We start from the raw sequence: 20,000 nt of genomic DNA, 5'->3' as shown, positions 1-20,000 counted from the left end.
AGTGATTGACCGTGGCCTTAATGTGGAAATGACGACTGCGTGATTTCCCATCTTAGTCACAATGAGAAGAAAGCTAATTCGCTCAAGGTCGGTTAGCAGAAGTTAACCTACACCTGACTTTCCCTGTGTCTGTCCTTCCGCGTCCCTGTTTACTTCTGGGCCGAGATTCACAGGCTTTCAATTAATTATCAGTCGTAGCTGTGAACCGCTTTATATATATATATATATATATATATATATATATATATATATATATATATATATATATATATATATATATATATATATATATATATATATATATATAATCATCATCATCGGGACTTCCTTTCCCACCCTAGGGCAGGGTGAGGAGTAGCAATGTCCTGACAGCCTAAATTTGCCCAGTCCAATGGGCACCGCTTCCATTCACTCATCATTCAAGCCCCCGGAATCCTGACTCTATTGTATACGTCAAAAACATTCACCACGTTCAGAGAACCATATATATATGTCCCATTGGATCCCGGAGTTGCTGGGCGAGGCGCTGTACTGGGAGGGTACTAAGCGTACCGCCCTCAGCCTACCAGCTCATGGTCATGAAGCTCATAGGTCCCTACCCGGGGGTTCCCTACTTTATTAAGATTTGAAAATTCCCAGTATTGTCCAATACTGGGGACACTGGGCTCCAATAGGATATATATATATATATATATATATATATATATATATATATATATATATATATATATATATATATATATATATATATATATATATATATATATATATATATATATATATATATATATATATATATATATATATATATATATATATATATATATATATATATATATATATATATTTTACAACAATAGGTCAGTTGTCAAGGTTATAGGGCTAGGATATTCACAGACCTAGCAAAAGCCATCTTAAAGTAGTTATCCGATATAGACCAAACTTTGGGAAACGGTTGAGGGTAAGGTACAAATTAATTGTGTCAGTTTTGAAAACAATCGGTCAAAGGTCAAGGTCACAGGGCAAGATCAAAGTTCGACCCATGTTAGCCATTGTTAAGAAACAAACAACTAAGTAGTTTTTATATGATTTTAATAACTCTAGGAGACTGAGTTTTTAGAACAATTGGTCAGAGGCCAAAGTCACATGGCAGTCAACTTAAACAGTTTTTATCCGATTTAGACCAAATCCTGTGAAAGGACTGAAGGTAAGGGAAGACTGAAAGAAGTCTTTTATAAGAACAACGAGTCAAATGCCAAGGTCACAGTGAAAGGTCTAAGGCCGGAGTCACAGGGCAAGGTCAATTCAAACAGTTTTGATCTGATTCAGACCAAATTTGGTGGAGAAGCATTATGAAGGGATTCACTGCTGAGAACAGTTGGTCAAAGGCCAAGGTTGCAGGCCAGGGTCAAAGTTTGACCCGTGTGACTGTGTGACCAAAATCCATCCATCCATCATCCAATTTTACGTTGCCCCATCAGGAGCGTAGAAGCCCGGGGCTAGGCAATTCGGTCCTGACATTTAAAATGAGTGACCAGCCTCACTCATCCCTGAGTGGCATTACATGAGCAATAACCCCAACCATCCCCTGGATATAAACCTTCACTGGCTCAATCCGATTGGAGCGCTGTTGTTACCCACTAAACCACCAGGCGCCATAATTTGGTTATATGGTTACCACCCAGCGTAGTAAATGGTTTCCAGGTGTACAGGAAACCATTTAGGCTTGTCACTCAGAGTAGAGTCACCCATAGGCAGAAGGAAGAGGAAAGAATGAAGGAAAGAAAGACAAAAGAGGGAGTGTAAATTCACCCATAGGCAGAAGGATGAGGAAAGAATGAAGTAAAGAAAGACAGAAGAGGAAGGGAAGGAATGGAGAGAGGAGAGGAAAGGGCGGACACCCGAGAGCAGCACTACATCGAGTGAGTGGATGGTGAGCGCCCCCACCTACCACATAATACGGTTTTAATATAATTTGGATCAAACTTGATGGACGAGCTGAGGATCTCCCAAGAGGCTGATCTGTTGCTTTTTGGAATAGATCAAAGGTTAAGGCCATATGGCAAGGTCGGCTGAAACAATCCAATGTAGACTAAGGCTGTGAAAGGGTTCATTTTAAAACAAGGATAAAGGTAAAAGTCACAAGGAAAGGTCACATGTCAAGGTCAGTGGGGAAAGCCAACTCAAATAGTTCTGATCTGATTTGAGCCACAGTTGATAGAATGGTTAAGAGTTAGACAAGAATGAAGTATTTCAATTTTGAAAGTAATCTGTCGAAGGTCAAGGTCACAGGCAGAATCAGGTATTCTGCCCTTAGACCAGTTGGTGGGCGCGAGTGTTGCACTCAGAATGCTCTGTCTTGTTAGGTAGGCGACTGTGATGCATATTTTGACCCGATAAGATATATTGTGGATAAATATACTTCGAATTAACGAGGCTTTACACGTCCAGGAAATTAATCTCGAGGAACTCCTGTGTTGTTAGTCAACATTTTTTTTTTTTTCTTTTAGATAGCACAGGACGCTTGATTCAGTGGAGGGAAATCCTGTCAGTCGGAAGGTTAACTTTCAGTACGATGATGTACAAGTACTTATTGTACTTATGTATATTATGTTCTTGCAGCCCACAGACGATATTTTCAGCGTAGGAGAGACGTTTGGTAATGGAAGGGTTAACAAAGGCTATATCTCACTCCTGTTGTTAGAAAAATCTCTCCTAATCCGAAAAAAACAAATCATCCAAGACTATTATGAATTATATGAAAAACACGTCCACGGACAAAGGTAGTTAATCAGCCTGTTGTCAGGCGCTTAATCCCATAAGGGTTTACCACAAACAAATCGCCTACAAGTCGCCTTGTTCTCTGCTGTTTGGCTCTCCTTTCTCTAATTCGCACCTCTCTTTCACCTCTCCATCTCATCTTTGGTCTCCTCCTCTCCTCCTCCACCACATGCACGTACACTCTTCTAGTTAATCTGTCGTTCATCACTAGCGAATACGGTTCCAGTACTTCCTCATTATAATGGTCTTGAGTCCAGATTCACAAATAAATTCATGATTCATCCCTTCTCTTAACCGTGATTCATTTTTGTGGGAAAGACTGAGAGAGAATAGATTTTTCCCATGTATGTTATGCATGAAAGGGTACAGCAAGGACGAAAGGTTGTCGGTTCAAAGAAAACGGTGATAAGGAATAGGGAAGCGAGTATGGAAGTTTGAAAAAGTTGCTGCATGATACTACTGTGATTCCCACTATAATGTACAGGAGTTAAGCTTGGACAGGTTACGACAGGGGAATGATTGTTAACTACGACAGGGGAATGAGTGCAAGTTACCACAGGGGAATGATTGCAAGTTACTGCAGGGGAGTGATTGCAAGTTACGACAGGGGAATGAGTACAAGTTACGACAGGGTATGATTACGAGTTCCGACATTGGAATGATTGCAAGTTACGACAGGGGAATGATTGCAAGTTACTACGGGGGAATGATTGCAAGTTACGACAGGGTATGATTACAAGTTCCGACATTGGAATGATTGCAAGTTACGACAGGGCAATAATTGCAAATTACTACGGGAGAATGAGTGCAAGTTACGACAGGGTATGATTACAAGTTCCGACATTGGAATGATTGCAAGTTACGACAGGGGAATGATTGCAAGTTACTACGGGGGAATGAGTGCAAGTTACGACAGGGTATGATTACAAGTTCCGACATTGGAATGATTGCAAGTTACGACAGGGGAATGATTGCAAGTTACTACGGGGGAATGAGTGCAAGTTACGACAGGGTATGATTACAAGTACCGACATCGGAATGACTGCAAGTTTCGACAGGGGAATGATTGCAAGTTACTACAGGGGAATGATTGCAAGTTACGACAGGGGAATAATTGCAAGTTACTACAGGGGAATGAGTGCAAGTTACTACAGGGGAATGAGTGCAAGTTACGACAGGGGAATGAGTGCAAGTTACTACAGGAGAATGAGTGCAAGTTACTACAGGGGAATGAGTGCAAGTTACTACAGGGGAATGAGTGCAAGTTACTACAGGAGAATGAGTGCAAGTTACTACAGGGGAATGATTGTAAGTTACGACATGGGGATGATTGGAAGTTACGACAGGGGATCATAAGTTATGACAAGGGAATGATTGGAAGTTACAACTGGGGATTGTAAGTTACAACAGGGGAATGAGTACAAGTTACGACAGGTGACCGATTGGAAGTAAAGAAAAAGTATTAATTGGAAGTGTTTGTGAATCTCGGTCTGTTATGGACGTGTTTGTCAGTGTATTCTATTACCTTTCTCACGCTCGGGACAACTCTAGTTCTCTGTTAGCTAATACCTCACTATCTTATTGAGCTGAGTGGGTCATAGGAGCCTGAAAGTTTTAATGCCACCATTAGTTCTCTGATGGACGTGACAACTCTTGTATTCTGTTGCGACTAATGCCAAATGATTTTACTTGGCAGAGAGAGAGAGAGAGAGTCACAGGAACCCAATTGCTAATGCAGTTACCATTGACCCTCTCGTGATCGGAACAGCTCTCATATTCCATGATATTTCCAGAAGAGTTTACTTAGTTTTGAGTGAGTGTTTATAACAGACAAATTACAACTCTGTGTGTGTGTGTGTGTGTGTGTGTGTGTGTGTGTGTGTGTGGTAGCCTACCCAGTTCTGGAGGTAAGGAGCCTCGGTAATCCTCAGCCTTGACGAAGAACGGCAGGACACTCTCGTAGTCCCACCCGGGGTTGCCCAGGGACGCCCATCTGCCGGGGGAGTCACAGCCACATTAGTTTGCAAGGGTCATAGTGTTGTCTAGGCTTCTCGTATTTGCTAGGGTCTTCGTATTTGCTAGGGTCTCCGTGTTTGCTAGGTGCTTGTGCGTGCTAAAATCTTCGTGCGTTCTAGGGTCTTCGTGTTTGCCAGGGTTATCGTGTGTGCTAGGGTTTTCGTGTGTGTTACAGTCTTCGTGTTTGCTAGGGTATTCATGTTTGCTGGGGTCTTCATGTTTGCTGGGGTCTTCATGTTAGGTCTTTATAGTGTGTGTGGATTATTTGTTCACCGTCGCCTCATTACAGTTCTTAAGATAGCACAAAAATAACAGAGGGACTGATACAACAAAAAGACACTTCACAAACTCCAGTCAATACGTCTATCTATCTATCTATATACCTAGGCTGCTTCCCCCATGGAAAGGGAGATAGCCGAGACAGGACGACACACTTCCCATTTACTCATCCATTCAGACACATTCAATCGCATCTTAGCCCCAAAGGGGAGAAGGGACAGATCCTCACCGCACCACACCACACATGGGTCAACTGCGCAGTGCAATCAGTGACATCCGCAGCAGGGCCCGACAGCAGAGCTGGTTTACCCATGCCACATCATAATAGACCCATCCCCTTACTCGCATCTGACCTGACTAGCTAATCAATACGTCTTTTGTTAAAATTTAGTCCTTTGATTTTCTAATATCAAGATAAGAGAGCTTGTCAAGATTCTGGTTACCTCAGCACTGTTGAAGCTGTTGCAGTAAGTCTTCATGTTACTGTTCGGGGTAATGCTTAGAAACAACAGTTGAGTTCCTCATTGCATTATATTAGGTGCTGAAAATCTACCGTGATCCTTTACTGGTAAGACTTCAACAGATATCCATGAGACAACAAGAGAAATAGTCATCATTCATGCAGTTACAGACTACTTAATGAATTTCGGTGATCAGTTTAGCATTTGATGATGTGGCCAGTCTTTTAATCAGTTAAGGTATCAGCACCATATAGCCATACGTAAACAGCACAACATTCAACGGGTGAGTTCAATAATTCAACTACTCAGTAGTTTGTTTACTAATTAGTCAGTAAAACTTTGAATGACATCGGATGACAGGGCATCTCAGCGGATTATTAACTTATTCATTAATCAGTCAGGAAAAATCAAAGATGAGATTTTAATTTAGATTACTATTTTTATTTGTTTTATTTATTTAATATATTGTTATATGCACATAAATATTTTTTATCGCTGTTCTCCTTTTACACTTGCTGTACGACTGCAATGACCTTTCGTTATGCTGCCAAGATCTTTAATATAATCAGTCAGTCAGTCAGTGGATATGCCATACCACTGAGGGTCATATTCTCGTTGGAACTGAAGTTTTTGTAGCACCTTTTTCCTTGCCGTTTCTTATGCAGACATTCCTGCTATTACACATTGCTGCTCTCTTTCATGTCATCTATACTTAGTGTTTTGTATCGATGTAGTGGTCATCAGTAATGTTACGAGCTAAAGTTGGTTGACATTCTCTTGCCATCATTGTGGCCTGCCTTCCATGTTTCCCTTCCCTCCTTAGATATCATAAGTATCAGTCTTCCTCATACTCCTCTGCCACTTGTTTCGTACTGATATAACAAAAAATTACATCATATAACAAAAAATTACATCATATAACATCTTCCATGACCACAGCCGGCAGGGACGTGCTGGGGAATTTGTGATCGTAGTTGAATAAGAGAATAAATCACTGGGGGAGGGGCATTACGAAGCCTCCTGTATCACCTCGAATACGACCTAACCCAAAGGAAAATTTTCTTTTATTTAGATTATTTGCCATTCAGTACAAGCCCTAACATTTGGAGGAACGATGTCGCTGAAAGTCAAACAGGGATGGGTAGAACATGGCAAGTAAACGTACACTGGCAAATATAAAGTGAAATAACTATCAATGAAGCAGCGTAACGTAAACTGGTTCACACGGGAGTACATGGGGAAGGGGAGATGGAGATGAAAAATACTGCCCGATTAACATGGGTAAGAGGCTGAGGAAATTGGGAGCTAGGGTGAGAACATTTCCTAAAAAGTCGTCAGGATGATCAGTAAAGTACTGACATAAACAGTACTGCTTTTGCTCTAACCTGGCTTAAAATTTCCTTATCTCCATGTTCAAGCTTCAGTTGTAGCGCAAGGTTAACGCTGAAATATGGTGCTAGTCATGGTGAAGTGCTATGGCAAGGTTGTAGAGCCGTAGTATTTTGCTTTTCCTCCACTGACCTACGTAAAAAAAGCTACAAACGAACGATAATCTATGCCAAATTAGAGTGAATTAAAAACAGCATCCATACCTACCTATCGAAGTCTCTCTTGTTGCCGCGGCAGTAGAACATGGCGTTGATTGTGGAGCCACCGCCCAGCACCCGCCCTAGCTTCACCTCCCCCTCCTGCAACATCACCATCACACACACTATCAGTCAACACGTACACATGGACAGTCCAGGGGAAAGATCATATCGGCTTTAATAATAGGGCTGGACGACTTCAGGAGGGATAATTTGAACATGAAGGGTTAGATGTTACCTCCATTAACCTTTTCACCATGAGGGTGCTTTCATAAGCCGAATAAAATCATCTAACACATTTACTTTTACATGGCAGTGGCCCGGTACAATAGTGTCAGCTGTCCTCATCCTTGTTACATATATAGGGCGACTCGTGTCCAGCTTTTGAATAGATTTTGTGGTAGTTTCACTTCGATCACTCATCCCTAGAACTGTCACAACATAATAATCAGCTGACATGGGCGTCAGCTGGCAAAACCAAAAACTGACTTAACTATCAGTTGGTGTAACCGTCAGTTGGCATAACTTTTAACTGACATGACCACCAGCTCCCTTAACTGTCAGTCTGCGAAATATTCAGTCAGCCGGCCTGTCTGTCACAACGAAAACAAAAAAAAATCCTACTATTTTACTACGTGACGTAAGATCATGTGAGTTCAGGGGTTAATTCAGGCTTGTTCAGTTCCATGCAAGCCCAAGCAGACCATCTGAGGTCAGTTCAAATTATTACAGGTTGCCTAATATCTCATCCACAATTATGGTTATTTCAACCATGTACAGTACAAGCCTTCTAAAAGTAATTCCAGTCCATATCTGCCATTTTAGGTCCAGTTTGGCCAATTTCGCCAATTTCGGGTCATTAAGGTCAGTTGAGGTACACTCCATGTAGGTCACGCTCGACCGTCTCAGGCCCTTTACATCCAGTTCGACCCAGTCACGTCAGTTCAGGCTCATTTAGGGCCCGCTAAATCATTTCACAATCGTTCAGCCCACTTTAAGTCCATCCAGGCCCCTCACAGCCATTCTAGCCCACTCAGGTCTCTTCATTTTCTTCCAAGTCACACTAGATTCGTCAGGTTAGTTTACTTTCACAAACCATACCCAGGAAGGCTTGTGCCAGATACCAGTCCTCTTGATGTAACGGTTTCAGTTATTTGACGTTTCAAGTTTTTTATAAGTCTTTTTACAGCCTCTGAAGTTCGTCTGATAAATTCAGTACAGATTGCTTCAGTTTATACCCATGAGCACATGTTCTAAAAACTAAACTTGTCAGGTCACATGAGTCTGTGTGGGGAGGGTGGAGAGGCGGTTGGGTAAGACGGCGGTGTACTTAGTGGGTCAGTAAACTAAAGGTTTGGGGGAATATGGTATATCAGACGGATGGGGTAGGCAGAGAGAAGCGGGCAAGACGGACTCTGGATGGTGGTGGTTGGTGGGATAGGATGTTGGTATTGCCGGTTTGTTTTCCTTGGACCTAGATCCCTAACTCTTTTCTGTTAGTCGATCGCCAAGTTTAGTCAGACTGGAGGGTGGATTTGACCAGTGACCGAGAAAACTCATTCCTGCCTGATAAATGAGGCTCATCGAATTTTATGCAACCACAACTAATTATTCAAGTTGTGAGAGATACTCAGCTCTTTCAGATGAAAATACACCGACTATATATGATGGATGTTGTAGGTTGACTGATGATGGTGTGGGGTAGTGCAAACCAAAGCTCTCTATAAGAAGAAGAGGAAGAAGAAGTAGAAAGATTATGATGATGATGATGATGATGATGATAAGGAGAAGGAAGAAGAGGAGCAGGAGGAGAGCGCCTGAGCAACAATGAATAACTTTACAAATTGAATGATGAATGTAGAGCTGAACCACTGACCTGATTGGTAAAATACTTGAGAGCGTTGTGTTGTGGGACAGTCTTGTAGCGGAACAAGTTGGGATATCCTGGGATCCATGAAAAGAACTGGAGGGAGGGAATGTAGGTGTCCGCTGGCGGTGGGGGTCCGGCCTCCAGCAGCAGCACATTCCAGTCCAGCACCTCCGCCAACCTGGCCGCTACCACCGCACCTGCTGACCCGCCTCCCACTGAGGGTTAGAATTATTAGGTGTTAGAAACCGTTGTTGTTGTTATTATTATTATTATTATTATTATTATTATTATTATTATTATTACTGTATTACTACTACTACTGTTGCTGTCATCATCATCATCATTATATTACGGTGTTGCACTTTGATTCCCCCATCAGGAGCAAGGTGTTGAGGGCTAGGCTATTCAATTCTACACATTAAAGGAAAAGAATGACAGTCACTCTTACCCTGAGTGGGATTATGTATACAAAAACCCCAACCTTCCCTTGGATTTAAATATTTTATGGGTCATATCTAGTTGGATCCCTTTTATCCGCTACAGCACTAGAGTTTGCATGTTGGCTTTGTGTGTCGTACCTAGTCTAGTAAATGGTTAGAAAGTTTGCTTTAAAATGAATGGCAGTGTAAGAGCGCATTTCATGCATTTTTGCTGAAATTTCTTTGGGCCTTTTAATTATTACTGCATCTTGTATTGAGTTTCTGTATCAGTAGCTTGAAAGTGATTGCAAAGCTCGGCTGTTGTTCTGTAGAAGGAAGAAAAAGATCAAAGTAATAAATTTTGATCAAGGAGACTGGCCACTGAAAATTCTAGAAGTTGGTGAAGTATGCTGCAAATTTCATTTCGACCAGTAGGTCAGGTATATATGTAGGCCTACATGTCTTTGCCACAAAAGTAAAATGCATACGCAATACCTGTACACTTGAAGGTATACTAAACAAGTTTCCTTTGGTCAAAACTACCACTGTAAGTTGCTCATTCATCTTCGCTGGAGATATCTAAGTTTTAATCAAGTCTAGCTTATTTCAGACACATTCTTAGTTCAGGTAGTGTTGTAGAAATGCATTAGTCGTCGATGTTGGCCTAGTGCGTTTCCTTCGGTACCGTAAAATGTTCACAGATTATGGGTAATGAGAACATTAGGCATCAGATAATCTGAACTTGGAGCATATCGGTTTTTGCAGTTTGAATCATTTGTGGTAGGTGGGGGCGCCCACTATCCACTTACGCGATGTAGTGCTGCTTTCAGGTGACTCTGCACTGAATGACAAGCCAAATGGTTTCCTGTATACCAGGAAACCATTTCTTATGTTGGGTGGCAACAATATAATCTAATGAAGTTTGGTAGTTTAGTGAGTTATGGCGCCTCAACCTGTCTGAGAGATGGTTGAGTTTATTGCTCACAGATGGCCACTCATGGGCGAGTGAGGCTGCTTACTTGCCTTACTTGTCGGAACTGGCTCGTACCCTGTTGATGGTGTAGAAGTGGATTGGACGATGGATGGATGGGTGAATCATTTGTTGAACCAGACAAAAAAACACTTTGATAGCCGCACCCACCCTTAAAATATTGTAAGGGTAAATATATAATCATTTAAGATGGAGACGGAGGGGTGGACTCCGAAGGTTCAACCTCTATAAACTCAGGTCCTGGGTGAAGGTCTGCTACAGTGCAAGATCTCGTGAAGCTGTCCTCCCTAGGGGCAGTTCCATCTATAGGGGGTGGTCATCGGGAATTTCACCTTGCATAAAAGTGGCAGGGGTGAACGTCTAACAATATGCAAAATTTCGTTTTCCTAGGTTAAAAATCATGACCGTGCATAAAGGCATTGGCCAGGACCCCCGGAGGCCACAATCCCCTCTTTGGAGGGGGGGGAGGGGCTTTGGAGGTCTCATCTGCCTAAATCGTGGCCCCAGGAAAAATCTGCCATTGCGCAAAATTTTTTGTTCATAGGTAAAAAACTATTGGACTCCTCCCCCTAGGGGCAGCTCCTCCCCGTCCGTGAAGGTTGGTCTTCGAAAGTCCCACCCTGCCTTAAATGTAGCTGGGACAAATGCCTATTAATATGCAAAATTTCGTGTTCCTAGGTTAAAAACTATGAACGTGCTTGATGGATTTGCTGGGACCTCTGGAGGCCGTCACTTCCCCCTTTGGGGGTAACCCTCAGTGTCTTCACTCTTCCCAAAGCGTGGCCGGAGTGAACGTCTATCAGACTGAAAAATTTCATGTTCTTCAGTTTTAAAACTATTCCATTCATAGCGATTATGCAAAAATTCGTGCTCTTGGATAAAAAAATAAAGAAATAAAAATGGCTGTCCCTAACAGTTTTGGTTAGGACACTTGGGGGCCACTGCCCCCGAGGGAAGCAGCCATTGGTGGTCTCATCCTCTCTGAAGCCTTGCCTGGGGTGGGGGGGTAGGTCTGCCAGTGTGCAGAATTTCGTTTTCCTGAAACTTCTCCCATAAGACCTGGAGCCTATTCCTCAAGAAATCCAATAACTCAGTGAGCGAGTGAGTGAGGGAGTGACACAGTTAGGGACTTGGCTGCCTTTGTGGGTGTGGCAAAAATTAAAGAACCAGGTCATACAGTTAAGTGTTCACGGTACCTCATGCTCCAGTTCAAAGTTTACGTGATATCGGTAGAAATGGGGCCGGACAGAAATTCTCCAATCTGTCTCTTGAGTTTACTTCAGGTTAATATTCTGTTAATTTCTCTTCATAAAGTCGCAGCCATAGGGAAAACTAACTCATGCTTCTATTGTGTAAAAAAAAAAAAAAAAAAAAAAAAAATGAATAATACTCATGAAGGTGGAATCAGGGACTCCACTTAACAAGAGTCTTAAGGAAATTGCTTATACAACCGTTTCATTTTCTGACACATATAATACGGACGCAGCTCTCCAGATTTTTCACAATTAACGTCTCCTTCTTGTGGTGTGAACATATAATAATGGACATTTTTACAGTTACATTTCTCTACTCTCTTATTTTACCATCTAGAGTAAAAGCTGTCATATATTCTGAACCCTTTGTCACACCAGTCGGAAAGTATTTCGTACTCTCTGATGGAGAGAGAGAGAGAGAGAGAGAGAGAGAGAGAGAGAGAGAGAGAGCATTACATTTTGCCAGTGTAACGTCTGACTGACTGCATGATTATATTATTCATTTTCAGCCAAATATTTACATCGCAGTAGTGTGCTGTAGACAACCTTCAGTAACTCTACGTTCAGAATATTGTTTATGAGCACAGATAGCACAGCCGGTATGCTTTACTGACAATTTGCAATACTTCGTATCCGCTGAAGTTTCTGTATCTGACACGCATATAAAATGAATCACTCAGGTTTCCACAGCCATTACTGTGACGAGAGCCAAGTTTATGTGACAGTAAGTGTGGATTAATAACGAAAAGAAGCTTGCTTGCATCTTCCTCACGTACAGTTTGCCAAGAGATCACAGTGGTTAAGGAGGCTCAACGCTATTTTAACTTGGCTGAAAATTACTGTCTCTCCATTTTGAATTCTAAGATGTAATAATAGACTGACAAAAGAATATAATGCTAGTCATGAAAAAGTGCTACGGAGAGGATGTAACGCCGAAGCATTGTCTTTTTCTGTCAGTGAGCTACGGGATGTAAGTCGTGAAAGGACGGAAGATCTGGGCAAGGCTGAAGTAAAATGAGTATAGCACCTGTTCCTTATCATTTTATTATTTATCTATTGCGTTATTATATTCTTGTGTGAATATGAAAAAAGATATGAATAACGTATAAGACAGTAGTGTGCAGTAATGTGGAAAAATAAATTAATGAGGAAGAGTACTAGAAAGCCTCCTAAAATAAATCGTCAAGAGATGTCAAAAAGCCTCTTAAGTTAACAAGAGGACGGCTTCAAATCCTAGCCAAACGCACTCTCACTCTCGTTACATTAAGCGGATAGGCATGTGATAATAGGCTGCATAAACCTGACCCACCACCTGGTACCTGATCTATTAATCTTGTGTTGGATTGTGTGAAGTTGTTATGTGATAGCTGATAATTATTCTGGAGAGAGAGAGAGAGAGAGAGAGAGAGAGACTAGATGAACACACACAATGTAGCACCTGCGCCCACCAGCTGGTTTAATTAAGGGTCGAATGAATGACTTTGTCCTGTGACCTTGACTCTCGGCAGATTACGTTCAAACTCGAATTACTTTATTCTTGCCTAAGCTTTAACCCTTCCACACAGATCAGATCAGATTGTTCGAATTGATGTTGCCCAGTGACCTCGACCTTTGATTGTCCCTGTAACCTTGACCTTTGACCTTTCCCTGTGGCTTAGACCTTTGATTGTTCTAAAAATCGAATATCTTTTATCCTTGTTTTAACCTGATCCCCCCCCCCCGACAAAGTTTGGTCTACATCGGCTAAAGGCTGTTTAATTTGACCTTGCTATGTCCTTTGCCCTACTTTTCTGAAAACAGTAAGCCAGACTCTTGGATGATCCTTAACTCATCCACCAAATTTTTATCCCAGCAGGTCAAAATCGTTGTAGTAATGTCGTTCACACACAAGACATATGGGTCGAAATTTGACCTTGCCCTGTGATCTTGGCCTTTGAGTGATTGCTCTCAACTGAATACCATCGTTCTTGGCTGATCCTTAACACATCCACCAAGTTTGTTCAAATCAAATCAAAACTGAGTTCACCTTTCCCATTGGCCTTGACTTTTGACCTTTCTCTGTGATCCTGACCTTTGACTTATTGTTCTCATAATCTAATCCCTTTATTTTTTTCTTATTCGCAACATTTCCACAAAGTTTGTTTTAAATCAGCTAAAAACCGTTCATGTTGACCTTACCCTGTGACCTTGATCATTGTCCTATTGTTTTCAGCCAACAAAATACTTAATCATTGCCAGACCCTGAACCATTTCACCAAGTTTGATTAAAATCGGATCAGAGCTGTTTAAGGTATTTTATTCACACACACACACACACACACACACACACACACACACACACACACACACACACACACACACACACACACACACACTCACCGATGAAAGCATAATTCCCACTCATGCCACCTGAGCGGAGATATAAAAACACGCACTCGCAAAAACACTTGCATAGAAAAACAAGATCTCAGCGAAGAGCGTGTGAGTCGGGTGAGTATACTGACCAAAAAACAAGCTTGGTAATAACTGGATCAGCCTCTGCATCCAAATAACCAGTCTCGTTGGACAAGTGATTGATTGAGAAATTGAAAGTAAATACCGGTTTTCGGAATTCAGAAAGAGTAAGTGACTTGGATTGAATTAAGGAGGAGCCGGTGATAAACTGAGTAGCATATGCAGCTCACAACTGAAAGAACCCGAGTTCGAATGGTTCTCTTGTTGGTCAAACTCGTGGGCAAAGTTTGTTTCCCCTCTCTGGTTCCTGTTCACCCAGCATTACATTTAGGGACCTGATTGTAAATTCGAGTGTTGCATGTCGTAATCAAGAGGAAGACTGGGATGTAGCTAAGTTATTTATCTGGTTTAACCCCTTCAGCCCGAGATAGTAATATTTAATTTAACAGCCAGCCAATGACTGTATTTCACCTTTAGGAGATATTTCGTACCAAAGGAGCTTAATAGAGATTGCTTCCAGCCTCTTCCCTGCGATAGGTTTCCCCAGAGTTGAATAAAGTCTTTTAAAGGTAGAATATAACTAGACAGACGCCGCGCCATCTGGTTGAAATAGTTAATGGCCTAGTGTAGCAGGAAGGCATTAATCTAACGCCAAGGCCAAGAAGGTAACGGCTGTGCTATTAAAACTGAGAGGTCAGAGGGGAAGTGAAGCCCTTGTGTTATGACGATAACCTCTATAGCACGTAACGGACACGGTACGTGCCTGGCCTCTATAATACCGTTGTCTGCACCTAGTATCCTGAGATAGAGGTTAACCCTTTGAGTCTGGGAATGTCTTTTTCATTTTATTCTAGCCATTTCTTGACACTTTATTCGTCTCAGCACAGGTTTTTCGAATTTTAGGGGTTAGATACAGGGTCGGATCCAGAACTTTTGAAAACGGGGAGGCTCATTTCCTAGCAGAAGTATCAGTGAATGTATTGTACCATTAAAAAAGCCAAACTGTGCAGTTATTTTACTTCTTTAATCAGAGATGTACAGTAATATAGACGGTTGCAAGTGTTTGCATATATTTTGGTAAATAAAATTATATATTATTTTAAATAATAATTGGTCTGCAGAAAATAGGGGAGAGGGCGTGGGGGGCGTACACCCCCCAAATCCATGCCTGTAGATATATCACTAATAAACCGCCTTCAGTGCGAAAGAACTCTCCTGAATAGATAAAAATCATCAGGTGGCAGGAAGAATAAGCCATCAAGGGCGTTAACAGGTTCAACATGCTAATAACTATGCTGTAAATGACTGTCATAGAACTGTGGTCTTGTGCACACTTTAGCATTCAGTTTTGGTAATACGGACGCGTAACTTACTTTCTGGTCCTTGATGTAAAGGCCTCGCCACACCGAGACCGGAATCGACCGTTATCTGACGCAAACCACATGAACGTGTAGGTCGGGGTAAATATTAGACAAGAACACCCAGTTGCGTTGGTTCTCGTTATGAGCATTCATTTTCTTCGTGCCATACATATGCAAAGAACAATGATAATGTTTTGCCAAGAATATGATGCAGTCAGACGGGGTGGTCTTGTTCCAACTTTTACTCTGACGTACACGATTATCTCAGTGGTATTGTAGGCTTGTTGCACCCTTTACTCAACACTGTTCTGCACTCTACACCTCAGTATCCTCATATTTTTCATTAATGCAAAGTATGTAGATATATAAACGATGTAAACAGTACAGGAGAGACTGTTCAGATACAATATACAAAATAAATCATTGAGGAAGAGGTTCTATGAGGGCTTCTGTGTGACTTAAAATACCATGTCCCATTCCAACTTCAGTGTGACGAGGTCCTTACTGTCTGAGCCTTGATCTGACCTTTCTTGTATGTACTGACCAACGATGAAGTTATACTTTTTGACGGAGCGGTGCAGAGGGCTGCTAGGCATAAACCAAACCAATGGCAGGTGACCGGGGGCCTGACGCAATTACGCCTGCTTAAGAATTCAGTCAACACCACCACTACCTCGTTGCTGCTTGCATGATGTCAAGTGAAAAGCAGTCTAACCATTACCTATCCTCGCAGGTGTTGGAAATTAAGCGCCACAAATAAGACTTATCAACACTTTCAAATATATCGCTTTTAATAGTACAACTGTTACTCTCGGGACCTTGGTCAAAGAGTTCTTTTTTGTACCTACCAACATTTAAGTTAGTGTTGCCTGAATGTTCCGAGGGCTGCTAATGGTGTGCGGGGGTCATATGTAACTGCTGACATCATGAGTCTCATCAACACCACCACTACCTTGTTTTGCTTACGGTTTGTGGCAAGGGAAAACAGTCTAACTGTATCCTGTCCTCGCAGGTGTTTTGAAGCTGAGTCCAATAAACATGCTTGCCTTCCCTTTGGCGACCTCAGATTAAACAGGGTACCAGTATGGATTTTCCTCCTTGTGTCTTAATGTGATTTTTTTTTTTTTTCCAGCTCGCTAACAAGGAAGTCATACTGTTATCTTAGTGTTTCTAAGGACTGTCATGCATCAAGCTAACCATCCTTCATATTTATACCCCCTAACAATGAAGTCATACTGTTATCTGAATGGTTGCGAGGGCTGGTAGTCACTGATCTAACTCTCATTCTCTTTTATCCTCACCAACAATTAGTTAATGCTGTTGGTTGTGCTCCTGGTGGCTATTAGGCACTAATTTATTCCCCATTCTTCTTTACATTCGCCAACAGTGAAGTCATACCTTTGCGTGAATGATTCCGAGGGCTGGAAGTTAGTAGGGAGCAGACTAGTACCAGTCGAACAGGGAGGTACTCCCGAGGTGGATGGCAATCTGGTGGTAGGGAGAGCTAGAACTCCCTTTTCACCAGCCCTCAGGACCTCTTCCTGACCATCTCCCTTTGCTGAACGTTTTCAGGTTTTTCAGTAACACAGAGACTAGGCCAGCATATTCTCATAACACGTACCTCCAACTGTCTGCACCACACTACATGCACAATAAACATCACACCCTCTATTTCCATCTTCCCTTAGCAATGGCCGCAGTATTATCGGCAAATCCGGTGGTATTTTGGATTGCCACCACCGGCAAGGTAGCTAACGGCACAGGGTCTTCCCGGTTGCAATCAAGCGACTGTGCCGACAGCGGCTGTTGGAAACACTATTCATGCTTGTCAGCGGAAAAGCGCAGGTTCGGCCTTATTTTTCACTAATGTCATTGGTCTTAGTGCCAGTCAGAACTCGACTCACTTTCTCCTTCAGTCCATATCCTCCCCAGTACTGTTCCTTACAGAAACCCAAACCTCTCTCTCTACTGACATATCCCCACTTTATTTTCCTGGTTACCATCTCACAAACTTCCGTAACAAGGGTGGCACCTGTTGTTATATCAAGTCTGTATTTGTAGTTGACACTATTTTGAACATCACTTCAGCTAATTTTGATTATTCTTTATATACAGGAAAGTACCTTATCTAAATATTACCAAATATATCTTTGTAGTTTAATGTCCCCCCCCCTCCCAGTGCTTCTTAAGAACCCAGCGTACTTGACTCCATATTCACACAGTTGACCAACCTTACACCCTTACCACTGAAATTACCGTTATCAGTGATTTTAGCGTCCATAATGTGGAATGGGGACAAAATAACATTGTATCATTTAACACTAGGAAAACCAAATATATAGATTTTACTGTTAGACACATATTGCCTGGTTCCTATATTAGCTTCAGTGTTATTAAAATTCCTGTCTCTAAAAGTATTGAAATTCTCTGTGTTTAACACAACAATGCCCTCAGCTGACCCTCTCGTGTTGGATCACTTGCCAAAACCGCTTCAGAGAAACTTAAGTTATTGAACAGAGTCCGTAACGTCTTCACTGACGAGCAGTTAGCTATAATTTACAAGAGTCATGTGCGTTCTCAGCTGGAATATTGGTCACCCTTGTGGAACAGATGTGGAGAAGTTGTACGGAAACAATTGGACAAAATTCAGAACAAAGCTATTAGAATTATTAATAAACCTACTGTTACAAATGAACTACCTCCCCTACAGGTAAGAAGGAATGTTGCCTCCCCTGCATTATTTTACGGATACTTTTTTGGCAAATTCGTTCAAAGGTCGCTTTCGGCTGCCTCTGCTCGATGTTAAGTCATTTCTTATTTTCAGTCGAAAGGTAAAAGAAATATGAATTACTCATGCCATGAGTGAGACGGAGTGTGGAATTTTCCCTTATTTTTATCCTGCTGGGAGACCCGTTGAGAAAGAAAGAGAGAGAGAGAGAGAGAGAGAGAGAGAGAGAGAGGCAGGATAGTACGAGTGTTTGCTGTTATACTAAAGCAGTATAATATACAATTTTAGGAGTACAAGGAGAGAGGAAGGAGAGGCGAGAGAGTGATAATACAACAAACACGTTACTCTTCTCTCTTGTCATGCTGGTAATTTCAGTGCCTGACCAAGGACGAATCCATCCCCTCCACTAAAAGCAAATACTCGATTTGAAGCAAAAGGCCAAAAATGAGTCATAACTGGGGAACTGGTTGCCCAGTTTGACTGGAAATTGTTTAATTCTTCAAGGTAGAGCATTTTAACAGTACCTTGCATTAACAAAAATTGCACTACGTTGCGCTGTTTTTGTTGTGTTACCGTAAAGCTTGCATCACACCAGAGCTTGCTCGCATCCTGACCATGAAATTTGGGGTGGTCGTGACAAGATCTTGATGGTCATTTTGGGAGCGAGATACGCGCGGACATGGTCGGTTTGCGGTGTACTTGTTCTCAGAGGTCGTGGCCAATTTTTTAGCTTGCTAAAAAAAATGCGAGATGCGGTCGTGGTGGGATTAGGGTCGAGACGCAGTCAAGATGTGATCAAGGCACGAAGCGCGAGCGAGATAGGGTCTAGATGGTCGCCGTAGCAGCGAGGTAGGATCGAGAAGTGGGGAGTCCGCGACTCCAAGTCGCTGTCATCTGGCTGCTGGCTCGAGCATATCTCGCACATCCTGTTGTTTTTTCGACCCTAACTCGATCTGGCGCGCTCATGGGTCGACCATAGCCCGCACTAGAAGACTTCATCTCGCTATTAAATCGACCGTCCCGTCCGTACCTCGCTTGCAATTAGTTCTCATCTCGACGTCAGAAAACCCTATATAAATGTATGGAAAGTGTGCCAGGTTTCATTCATGTTGCAACAACGATGGCTGCCCAACAGGTTGCTCTTCTACAGCTTGCATACATGATTGCCCAACAGGCTATTCTTGATGCCCAAGCTGCCGTGATTTTGATGAGGAGAAGAATGAGATGACACTCATGCTGGGTGCAACGATGGCTTTCTGCTGAAAGAAGATTGCAGTATGGGCACTATGACAGATTCCTGTCAGAGCTGAGAATGGAAGACCAACAGACTCGTACGCTTGCCATAGCCCTTGCCTTTCTTCTTTCCATCTTTTTTTGCAGATTCTTTAGTATTCTTTGGCGGCATAATGACGTTGTGCAACTCACGGAACTTGGACCATGAATGAAAACAGGCTGATCCCTCTCCTGTTCAGCTGGGGTTTTTATAGCGGCTCGGAAGTGAGCTCAGGTCAAGTTGGCATCGAGGTGTGTGCAAGAAGCGGTCTGATTGGTCGAGCTGTGCACGAATTAGAGGCGAGATGCAAATGCATCAGATGGGCTATGCGCGAGCCATTATTGGACCATGCGCGAATTGCACAAGGCAGGGGTGAGTTAGGGTCGGCTTGGTTGAGATAGCGTTGCCCCGACGCGCGGGCTACAGTCTACGTGGGAGCGAGGTGGTCGAGCTGAAAACGAGTTGAGAGCGAGTTGTGCATGAGATGGGAAGGAAAAAATGCCATTTTCGCTCCGACCAGCCACGAGC

General features: G+C 42.4%; 1 protein-coding gene across 1 annotated transcript in view; it reads right to left on the bottom strand.

The window, feature by feature from the left end:
• LOC145412861 (glucose dehydrogenase [FAD, quinone]-like) overlaps positions 1-20,000 on the bottom strand; it is a 42,843-nt gene that overhangs the window by 22,245 nt on the left and 598 nt on the right. Inside the window, exons 2-4 of the mRNA XM_080282660.1 lie at positions 9,000-9,208; positions 7,134-7,225; positions 4,677-4,774 (exon numbers count right to left, since the gene is read on the bottom strand). Of these exons, the coding sequence (XP_080138786.1) occupies positions 4,677-4,774; positions 7,134-7,225; positions 9,000-9,208 (399 nt within the window). The remainder of the gene's footprint in view (positions 1-4,676; positions 4,775-7,133; positions 7,226-8,999; positions 9,209-20,000) is intronic.

The sequence above is a fragment of the Coenobita brevimanus genome, chromosome 94 (assembly GCF_032717465.1).
Source record: "Coenobita brevimanus isolate Jiangsu-jjx chromosome 94, ASM3271746v2, whole genome shotgun sequence".
NCBI classification, from domain to species: domain Eukaryota; kingdom Metazoa; phylum Arthropoda; class Malacostraca; order Decapoda; family Coenobitidae; genus Coenobita; species Coenobita brevimanus.
This window is presented reverse-complemented; position numbering and strand designations above follow the sequence as displayed.